This window comes from Pogonomyrmex barbatus, unplaced genomic scaffold, assembly GCF_055798465.1.
Source record: "Pogonomyrmex barbatus isolate J1 unplaced genomic scaffold, ASM5579846v1 scaffold7, whole genome shotgun sequence".
Lineage (NCBI taxonomy): Eukaryota > Metazoa > Arthropoda > Insecta > Hymenoptera > Formicidae > Pogonomyrmex > Pogonomyrmex barbatus.
In genome coordinates, this window is record NW_028297171.1 from 3,570,597 (window position 1) to 3,582,649 (window position 12,053).

At 42.4% G+C, this 12,053-nt stretch overlaps 1 protein-coding gene across 4 annotated transcripts in view; it reads left to right on the forward strand.

Moving 5' to 3' along the window:
- The window catches only part of LOC105429461 (opioid-binding protein/cell adhesion molecule homolog), a 193,117-nt gene extending 186,451 nt beyond the window's left edge, over window positions 1–6,666 (forward strand). For all 4 annotated transcript variants that reach the window (XM_011642459.2, XM_089083108.1, XM_011642451.2 and 1 more), the window contains exon 7: window positions 1,244–6,666. In XM_011642459.2, coding sequence (XP_011640761.1) covers window positions 1,244–1,353 — 110 coding nt within the window. In that variant the 3' untranslated portion in view covers window positions 1,354–6,666. The remainder of the gene's footprint in view (window positions 1–1,243) is intronic.
- Window positions 6,667–12,053: the final 5,387 nt, after the last annotated feature.

The window sequence follows — 12,053 nt, forward strand, 5'->3', positions numbered from 1 at the left end:
GGCGAGAGAGATGGAAGTTACTTCTAACGTGGCTCGTGGCTCGTGTATGTGGCTTACGTTTGCGCGTTTGCGCCGTTATGTAACCGGATGCATATCGTCGTATCAATGCGACCAGTTGCGGCAAACTCTTGAGAAACGCCACGCGGAAACCGCCGCCGGCGTCAACATTTGGACGGAATCGCAGTTTCTCCGGAATCTCGCAAGCAAGATCGGAGACAAGCAGTAGCGCTATTGCAATATCTAACGTAATGTCCGCTTAAATATTTGATTTATCTGAAATCGATACGCGAGACGGAGGACTCGACTCCGTCCCGTGTACGCGAACGAACGTTTTTGGGGAAGTCCTTAGATCCGCTAAAGCATTATTCGATAAGAGTGTCAGTTTTTTTTTTTTTTTTCTTTTGTCACCACACCTTTTCCTTTATCTTACCTGTCTTTTTTTATTGTCTTGACTCGGCCGCTTAAAATGTGATTATGAATCCTCCTGAATTATTTCACGAAACTCGTGAGCTCGTGTGCTGATCGATTTGATGAAATCGATTTTGACAAATGGCACAATAGCGGTTGCAAGTTTTATATTTAAAATGAATCAACGATATTGTTATTGTTTCGCCCTATTGCTAATTGTAGTGTAATTTGTAAACTAATACGTCGACTGAAATTCCATATTTGCTTTTCACCGCGACATCCTCAAATATTTACATATTTATTGTTTGCAATAATTAATATACAATCTAATATCCTCCTAATTGCGCATAAACGTGATTAATTATACGTGATTATTCTAATAAACGTTAGTATCGCTTTGATTATTGTACGCATATATACGCAGGAATTTGTTTTACTGTAGTGCCTCCGGCAATGAAATATACATAGATAAATAGATACAGCGTAACTGGATGCCGTTAAATTGGCTCGTTGTTCAATAAAGATTACCTTTCCGGCATTCTTATCACGTGACGTCACAATATCTGTCGTGTTAAAAAGACATTGATTTCAAAGAGTCTATGATGAAAATGGAGATCTTGCCTTAATGTCGTATTTCTCATGCACACAAGTTTCTCGAGAAGGCGAGAGAGGGAACAGAGAGAGTATGGGGGCGGGGGAGGAGGGGAGGGGGGGGGGGAGGTAGGAAGAACCAGAAGCGCAGGCGGTGATGTAAATTTTCCATTCGCCGCATCCCTGACCGCCTAGTCCCCGTCTGCAAAATAATTTATGTGCATGCGGCTTTCTTGGGTTTCAGGGGAGCATCCGGCGGCCATGCAGCACGGGAACTCCAGCAACAGCGGTGCGGCCACGAGGACGCTCGCGTTGCTCCTGTTGCTCCTGCACGCCGGCTCCTTCGCGAGGTGACTGGTCGATCACGAGGCGCTGCAGTAAGAGAGTAACGGCCGATAGCTTCACCCAAGCGAGATCGACGGCGACGACGAGGGTGGTGCGACAGAGAAGAGACGAGACCAGGGGAGGGCGGCGCGGGGCAGGGGAGGGGGGGAGGGAAGAGAGAGGGATAGGGACGGGGGCATCCGCGCCCTAACCGTCACCTGCCAGACTCTATAAATCAGCTCGGTCTTCTTTCCGTACTGCGATCGGCTCGCCGGAGTAGAAAAGTGCGCGAGGAAACGAGGGAGAAGACGATGTGCCGGCACCGTTAACAACGATCGCGCGCAGGAGAGAACTTTGCTGGCTTTGCTCTCGCTTCCGGAACACGAACCCGGACCGGGTCGCTGTCCGCCGGCTCGCGTTTCCTCTCAAAGCAACCTCCACGTCCCGCGCGTTTCACGTTTCGCCGCACGACGAGACTCGCGCTACGACGATCGAAAACAAACGTTTGCAGATGCGAAGCGACGAGCGAATGATCCTCCTCGTGGACGATCGAGCCTGAGGGATGAGCGGCGGAGTTCCGAGGGACGAATCATTTTAACGCGTTTCGACGAGAACGAACGATTTCTTCCACGTCGACGTTCGGCGACGGCGGAATTAGCATTTCTTTTTCCCGAACGGTGATCGCGTAGACGTGGGAGATCTATTGGCTCAGAATGCAGCTGACTGTCGCGGATTTAGAGAGGTAAGAACCAACGTGTTTTCGCTTCCGGTCAGACTAACCGACGACCCAGATACGCCAGCAAAACCACCGTGTGGAATTCCACTCAATTTCTAGTCGCCGGATGTGGTATCGCTTCTTCGCCCGAAGAGAACAAATATTTTGAGGTTCGTCGTAGTTATCCGTTACTCGCGCGAACTTTCAAGATGTGTGTTATCTGTACACGCTGCGTTCATGCGAATGTCCCATAAGTCACCGGTTGTGCGCTCCGACCTGCTGAAACTTTGCGTCATCGGCCCGCGAACGCAATTTCTTTTCAATCGTAAATTCAATTCGTAATATATATATTGTGCATCTCATATTTTATATCGCAGTATATATTACTTATTAAAACATTAAATTATAATATTTTAATTTTTAATGCGCAAAATGATTGCTTTACATTATGTTTCTGTAAAATATATCTGATTTTCATTTCTGCATTATTAAAAGACACGGCGAGAGGAATAAATGATGCAGGTGAGAAAAACGTTTCATTATGAATGCAATTTCTTTTCAATCGCTAATGCATATATCGTGCATCTCATATTTTATATCATTACCTGTTGGAACATTGAGATGAGCTAAATTTAAACTGATATTTTAATTTTTAATGCTCAAAATGATCGCTTTACATTATGTTTTTGTAAAATATCGGATTTTTATTTCTCGTCATTTCGCATCATTAGAAGACATAACAGCGAGGAAAATAAATGGATGAAGGTGAGAAAAACGTTTCATTATGAATTCTCAGTAAATTCTACATCGTTCTCTCGGGTTATTTATAAGATCGCAATTTTTCTCGCCGCAGGGGAGATCTTGGCGCTCCTTTAGTTGATTCTCACCCCGAAAGTTTCGCGCCGAATAAATATTTCCTTTAAATGTGCGCGTCGCCTACTACGAACTAGCTAACGGAATCGGCTACGACAATAATCGATTTTCGCCTTTCGCGAGAGACGAAAAAGCCACTGAAGTATCTCTGAATTATGCGGCCTGGACCGTGCGAAATTCGTAGCTTGGCAAGGGAGGACGCCCGTAGTTTCGCCCGGCATTCCATTTGCATCTCGGGACGCCGAATTTACGAGCCCGAGGGTCGTCGATTCTCGCTACAACCACCGAGACCGACACCGTATCCGTGTGCGTGTATGATAGACTCAATAAGTTATATGACTAAGCTCGACGTACCGTCGTTTGCGAGAGGGAAGTATCCCGCGTGGTCGATACAGAACTGGATATATTTCCTCGGTAACTATAGCCGCGATTTCGACTAATGCTTAAAACGATCCCGCGTATTTAATTAAAAATATTAATTAGATATATATGTTGGATATTACACATTATTAGATATATAAATATTAATTAATTAGAAATATTAATTCCACGGGATTTTCTTCTTCATAACTAAATTGAAGCTATTCAATTTTGTATTCGATTTTATTTATATGTAGATTCACCTTCATTCACGTTCACGTTCTTTCCTACTTATCGATATCGTCACGATTTGACGCATTCTGCGTGTATCAAATATATATCAAATTAATTGCATTCCCATCTCCGAGATGATCGACATTATATCACGTCGACGGTCGGCTGTGCGGTCGCAGTTAACGCAAAAGCAGCTGACACGCCCGGAATAAAGTTCTTCGAATAAAGTTTCTACCCAGCATTCAGTTGCGGCATCCGAGCAGCGTCGACGGGGAAATATATCGGTCGCGGAAAGTGATGGAAAATTTAACTCGGGGAAACAGAAGCTCCTCGGCGCGGCGCGATATCGCGGATACGATTAATTCGATGCGCGTGCTAATCCCCCGGTGGGATTTCGCTGATTTCATTCGCGATAGATCGCCTCGGGCTCGTCGCATTTACTTCAATCGGATGTCGGAAATCTCTGCGCGTTGCGTTTCGGAAAATCTCCTTCGGATATCTTAATCATTTATTATCGCTGATCTGTCTTCATCGCGACTTCGGCGGTCCGAATTACGGCGGTTCGAGTGAGCAATCCGACACGCAATTTTCACCGCGTTAAAACGTGGAAGATCTGGCGTGTGGAGCTGGCACATTAAGCGTATGACCGCCAAACGGACAAATTGACGTGAGTGCGGAGAGGCTGCGGAGAGGATGCGAGAGTGCGGCGTTCCGAAATTTCCGGAAGGGAGAGCGCGGCGCGGATGATGACGCGCGAGGGACAATGCGCTCGTTAAGATAACGTTAAGCTTTTAAGTGATTAAAAGAATCGTATCGTACTGGTCTATCCGTGTATACGTCTCTATAGATCTCCGATCGCAGTGGGTCGGTCGTGGCGTGCAACAAGAGAATCCGAGGCGCGTATGCAAACGTGATTGCGGTGCGCGACGCGTGACGACGACGGTTCCGGGATAATAATGCATTGCGACATGTTGTACTTTCAAGGGACGCGCGCTCAATATTCAGCTGCGAAGAAGACTGATGATCGGAAAAAAAAAAAATAATATCGCGAGATAGACATCCCGAGCACTGATTATCTATCCGGATTTCTTTGGCATTCTCCTGTGAGTAGGTAGAAAATTATGCGCAACGTTGCATAATGCATTTTATATCTGGATTCGCTGGAAAATCAGATTACTAAATAACGATAGGTATAGATAGCACATTCTCTTTTTTTATTTTTTTATAGAGATGTATATGTTCCTCTCGTAAAAACACGTTTTTTTATTAGAATATTTATAATAAGCGGAGATTGTGGACTATCTTTAGAATACAATTAAAAATATAATGTCGAATCTCTAATGTGACAGAATTGTAACACTATCATGACATCAATAGCATTAAATTTTCAATCTATTCACTATTCACAATCAGGCAGTTCATCGCAGTTGTAAGTTTTGTAGGCAAACAACAGTTGCTTTTATTTTCAGATTATCCATATCGCATTTTATATAGCATATTAAGTTGGCGCGGATGATCACAGATAACATGAAAATGACAAGGAACGAAATAATAAAAAAATAAGAGAAAATTTCTCGATGATCACTTATTTCATCTTTCATCTTTCTATCGAATGAAAATGATTTTTTTGCTGAATATCGCCTTAAGGATTCGATGTGCCTCGGATACGGATTATCAACAGCACGATCGACCCACAAAAAATAGCCGTACTGTACATACCTTTTTGAATGTAACGATCGCTGTAACTCTCTTCGGTATGATTAAGAACCACGATGTAATTCTTACTAATTTACACTCTTAGATCGATCGAGTGCTTCGTCAGCAAAACGCAGTCGTTACACGAGACTTTTGTCATCCATCAATATCATAGTGTCGATGATCATGGCTTTATCAAATAAAAATTCTAGGCGCTTCAACAGAGAAACTATTCCCTATAAAAATGGATAAAGATAAAAATCGATTAAAATTTCGAAAAAAAGCTCGAAAAAGTGTTACATCGTAATATAGAATATCGCCATGATTATCCCCATTGAGCAAGATCAATCGGTACAGTCGAAATAGAGAGATTATTTAAATCAGCCGAGCGAAACCATCAATCATCGAGTCAAAAGTTAGAGAGACTTCGGAGAAAGATAATTAGCCAAGATGCAGCACAGCCTTGTAAATAAGAAAGATCCGATTGCGTTTATCGTCACGAATTTTCCATGTGAACCAGGGGTACACAAAATACGCAGCCCTTCACTCTTACGCTCGCTCACCTTTCTTCCGCTGCACAGCACGAAGCACCAAAAATAAAAAGAAAAGTGCAAACACAATAAATATCGTGGAAAGGTGGAAGGACAATAGATATTAATCTTTCCACTGCCAGACAGTAATTTTACGTTTCAAACTAAATTACAGCGGGGAAAAAAACTGCGCCGAGGTAATTTCGGGATTTTGCTGAGTAGTGGAGGAGTCAAACGATATCCGGCGGACAGAGCGCGATGAAATTTTGCGCACCCCTGAGTCTAATATCTGGTGGCGACCGAGAGGTCTCTGTTACGGCGAAGAGAAGGAGGCGCAACGTGGTCGTATGTTCCTGGAGAAGAGTTCCCGACTAGACGCGTTCCTAACGACGCGTCAGCGGAACGATCGTCGTCGATCGGGCGCGAGAACGAATTCTGCAAAATCGCCATCTCGCACCTCCCTTTTTTCCCGCCCTTCTTCCCTTCGTACTCCGTACTCTCCTTCCCCTCCCCCTGTCCTCCTGTGCTTTTTTATACGCCGAGAACGAGATCTGTCCTCGTTAGTACATGTAAATGGCTTTCGCGCACGCGAGAATGCCGCTAAAATCCCGCTTCTGTATATTCCGAAAAGATATAAAAACGGGACTCGGGCGTGGACGCGACTTAATTGGCTCGCGTCCGGGTCGCGGAAACGAACGAGAACGACCTGGTAGTGAATAAGTTCGACCCGATTGTACGAGATCAATTACTTGTTAGCACACGAGCGATCAGCGACGCGCTCTTAGCGACACTACTCGAAGGATGTTAAACTAACGAACGTACCATTAATGTATATATAAACGAGCAGTACCGATTTATCGAATTATGTTGGATCCAATTGTACCAGAATTCCTAAGACAATTAAAGGAGAAATAATGATTATTTGTGGGAGACACACACGACGGAGTCTCATTTCGCGAGCCTTCATCTATTCGCACAAGAAAATGAATTGTTTATCTGCATAACGTTTCGCCTCGATTATCGACTGCATTTTTAATTGAACGAATTAAATTTTATTTTTAATTGATATTATTTTCTGCGCCACCTATGTAAAGCAGCGGAGAAATCAATTTGTTGTCAATCTTGAAAAATCTCTCTATCGCCTTCAACAAAAATTCAAAGTACGAAGTATTTCAGTTTGATGTGCTTATTTATTTACGGTACTTTGCGATATTCACGATTATTTTGCACCAGTGAAAAATGACGGCGATATTCTGCCGCATATACCTTTCAACGATTCGCGCTGTTGTCCCGAAAGATCGAGCGGTATTTCAATTCCACTCTGTCCCAGTCTCTCCCAGCTTCTCTGTTTCCTTTTTCCCGCAGTTTCCGAAAATTGCGCAAAAATTCCTAGCGTTCGCTGTACGGCGCGCAACGAAGAAGAAGAGTCGTCGATAAAGACAACGTCGGGGGCAGCCCGCGCGCGTCATCTTCGTCGCCCACCTCGTCGCCACCCTGCGCTGGAGGTGGTTCGTTTCGCCGATGGGTAAGTACCATGATCCTTTGTCTACGGATGTGCACCATCGACGGTGATGTACGGGAGTCATTTGCATCCCTGGGAGCCACCCTCGATACAGCCACTGTCGATAAACAGCGTCCTGAGTAACTGCGTAAATGCGTCTCTCCCCGAGCGCGCTTCGATAGGGACTGCTGGGCATTCGGGTGGACGCGCGCGGTTGATGAATACACAACCCCGGCCATTTCTCATATCTTACCATACTTAGTGGCACTCGAGGGGACATCCCGCAATCTGCGGGGACCAGGGATTCAAAGGAGCGCTCGCCGGTCGACCGGCCGGCCGGCTGCCAACGAGGACAATTTCGACGTGAGTCGCGGGTCGGGCGGGGATGCGACTAGATTAGGATCGATCTAGGTCAATACGTGGACACGTTCGAGGAACAACGGGCAAATATGATTCCGCCTGACGTTAATCCGTTTAGCGCCCGAGTCCGTAAAATCAATCGCGATTTGAAGCGAGCCCTCGTAATGTCTGCAAGCGAGAACTCTTTCCCGATACTCTTATCGGATATTCATGTACATTGACGGTTTTATGAGAAACCCTGCGGCTTTCGACCGAGTGATTGGGAGATTGAATAATTGGCATATAGACGAAAGAAGTCAATCTATCACCGCGATTTCATCGTATTTATTGCCGATGGAGCTTTATGCGATTATAAGAAAATGGATGGTCAAAAAGTTTTATATAATAATCAGATTGTAAATTAATTAATATTTCAATAAACTAAATTAATTATATCTTTTAACATAAAAATTTCATGGTTTGAAATTCTTTAATCGTAGAGAGTATTTGTAATGTAAAAGATAATTATATGTTTTTATTCTATATTATTTTGCGCTGTGTTAATTTTAATGTCTTTTTTCGAAAAAAAGAAAAATCCGTGCAAAATTTCACATTATTCTCTATTTTTGCGTTGAAAGCAAAATAGAAACATTCAAATTAAGCTGAGGATAGAATACCAAAAGATAGAATACAAATATATGTACCGTTAAAAATATAGTTGAAAAAATATCGACTTAAGGTATATATATATATATATATTCTGCTCGAGTTATATATTTTGATTTGCCGGTAACAAAACGTCATGACGGATGTTAATTAAAGTAGTAGAATTGGTTTGTTCCAATTTCTCCGACGTATAATGTTTCACAACTGGCGCGTTTGTCTGACTCGTTCGTTTTTATTACCTCGTAGCGCAGCAATAATTTAGAGCTTTAGCTGACCACGAGTGAGAGTAAGCAATCCGTACTGATGCCGTTCTCAAATCGTGTTCCGTAACAATCGAACAACATGAGCGCTAAATCATAGTAGTTTAAGTACGCCGTAAACAAGTATCGTAAAAAATGAGAATGTGAGAGAGAGAGAGAGAGAGAGAGAGAGAGAGAGAGAGAGAGAAAGCGAGAGAAAGAAGAGGCTTTTTAGGATGCGCCATAGTCGTAAATCCAATCGGGCTCGTTTGTTCTGTTCGAAATATTATTAATGCGCGAATGTGTGCGACAGCACGCGCTGCTGTCCCATAAAAAGTCCGCGGCGCCCCCATAACCCGTTGCGACAACAGCTTTTTACGACGTCGCTTCTGTCGCTGTCATGTATCGACGAGACGTCACAATTAATAATTTCTCTCGCGAAGTGACAGTGATATCGACGTGAATGATACAAGATAAAACAAAAACAGACCTTGGTGCACTCGGTAGTTTAATCCTATATCCACGATATTCTCTATGCTAGATAAAAAAAATATTGTTCAAATCGACATTTAAGCCGTTTATTTTTCACGATTGTCAATCGAATTGTGAGAAGGTTTATTAAAGCATAACATCGATTTTGCGCACGATTGGATTTATATAAATAAATTGTATTGCTGAATTTAATTTACGTTGCGACTAAGATAAAAGATTTATTTCAAATAGCGGGAATTTTTTTATTTGGATTTCGCTTTGCGAATTTGTATTTTAAGTACGTCGTATCGTGTATTCTTTTTTTTCATGAAAAAAAACTCATATATTTCTTATATATTTTTAATTAAAAAAAATATATATATACTATAGATGCATTGCTACTCCGGAGCTACTGTGAAATTAAAAAATGCATACCTTCAGACGAGTTCAGAATAAAAAACAAGTAATATTCTTAATGTATACAGATAGCACCTTGAGGGCACGAGAGTGATGAGTCACAACCCATTTACCGCGATGGTAGAAACGCAAGACTCTCTTGACAGTTTGCCATTAAGAATTGGCTACACACATGGAATATAATATCTTCTTTTGCACAACAATAGCTACATTATTACTATTATATATATATATATATATATATATATATATATATATATATATATATTAATACCGCGATGTTTATATATATATATATATATTTTAATTATCATACAATTTGTATCTTGTTTGCGCTATTAATTTACGTTGAAAAATGTAGATAGTAAAATTTTACACGGAGAAAACGCTCGCTTATGAAACTGGATGAAATTCACATAAATAACGATTTCAATTTAAAGGGAACAGGTGAGACTGTTAGAGAGACCAACGTATCCTCTTACCGTGTTCACAGTTTCAGTTCTAAAGTCGGATTTGCGGACTAGGTCGGTCCGAGATACAATACCACGGCCTTTTGATCTATCTGATGTGCGTGCATTTGAGAAGATGCGCTTGGCATTCGCCATCGAGTTAACATCGCAATAATGGATGGACACGTGGTATAAGCTGCTATGTCCGTGTGACTATGCTATTATGTGCCCGAGGTAATTATATGGACAATGCACATAATACGTATGCGAACAAAGGATCGTGCTATACAAAATTAACATCCGCTAATTATACCCCTTCCCCCCCCGCCGCATTCTTCATTCGGCGATGAGTGAGTCGTTAGTCTTCGTTAGTCGCGGCAGCATCGTCAAATTTTCGGAACGGAAGTGATATCGAGGAATGTAAATCCCAATTGTTTACCATTGTGTGTGTGTGTGTGTGTGTGTGTGTGTGTGTGTGTATGTGTGTGTGTGTTTATGTATTCGGTTTCGTAAAGTACCAGATGGGAGTTTTAATGAAGACGCCGGTCACGCGTAACAACGTCCGCGATGTTTGCGCTTTGCGCCAAGTCCACGCGATCGTAAATTAATAATCTGGATTCTATTCGGGTTCTACCCGGCGCAATTCGGATCTGTCTAAATTGAATATTGACGTCAATATTCACATCTGTATCGCGCGAACTCGCGCTGGAGATTGTAACTACGAAAATCCCGCGCATAACTATCGTAATACGATATCCGGAAGTTTGGAATACCGCGTTTATTAATAATAATTTGCAAACGTATTCCGCGATTTGAAACACCAATTAGGGGAAAAACAATACTCATTAACGTTTTATCGATATACATATTGATTTTTAGTTTTACAATAGATTCTCAGTTTTAATTATTTCCATCATGCTACGTGATAAATACGTCTATATTAAGGAAATGCATTTATTAAGGAAATGCATTTGTTTATCTTAAATAATTGATTGCACGATAACAATGTATAAAATGCGATGAAAGCGCAGTGTATTTGAAGAAAATATAAAAATACGTTTTATCACAATGTGCTTTCGATTAAGATGTGTAAGATGTTTAACAAACAGGCAGTCCGGCCACGAACCTCAAACGAACCGTAAATTGCCTGTCCGATGTTGTTTCGCGTTTACTCGCGATTATCAGTCGGCAAACAACATAATTAAGTTTGGACCGGCGAAAGTGGCCAGTCCATTCGCAATTCAAGCATCGGCGTGATACAAGAATTGTAAATATAACGCAGATTAGTTGCGTGTCTGCAATGTGTGCTTTGGTATTGCGAGTCAACGAATAAACTACGGTATCCGCCGGAATGACAGGTATAACGGCCGTTGTTTTGCGTCATTTTCGCGAAACGGAAATATTTCATAAAAGCCGCCGGATTAATGGCATAATTAAGTAGAGAACGCAATCGGGGGGGGCCATTCATTGGTTAAATATTTAAGTACCCCATTATACACGCCCCACACGCCTCGCGCGGATGACATCACGACATATGTGTCCAACATTTTGATTTAGAGGCCCGGTTATTTGCGATAATTGTAATTAACGCGGGGAAATGAGCAGGAACGGTATCGCGTTCTCGAAAGTTCTCGCGATGAAAAGTTGGATTCGAAGAAAGGAATCTAATTTGATTCTGGAATCTCTCGTTTGGTTTGCAATCGCATAAATTAACGACGTCTTCGGCGAGTTGCTCATGTTATTATTAATGCGATACTGCGCATCGGCAGCATATATTCGCGATAATGCGAATGTTGGCATATTCGAATGAATAGATTCGCCAATTTCAATCTTTTCATACATATTCGACGTGCCGTATATATGGCCATCGGAGCGATAATTACGCAGCTGCACGTGGCCTCATTATGACAATATATACCTGTCAGCCGTTCAAAGCGTCGGATAGCGCACGGCGGGAATGTCCGTCCGTCCCTCCGTCCGAAAATAATTAAGTCGAAGCTCCGAAATAATGTCTCGCTCGTGGTGCGTGAATATTTTATGTTTCCCCGTTTCAGGACTCGGGGGATAGACCCCGCCGCTCGCACATACGTAATTCGGTGCCTAGGGCGAAATACTTTTTCTAGCTGAGCATACAGTTTTTCTTCGTTGCAGAAGGCACAAATGGATTTATGCGCCGCGTTTTCGCTCCTTCGCGTGGTCCGTCGCGCTTTTTAATTACAGAAACGTAAGTGGAAACTCGCG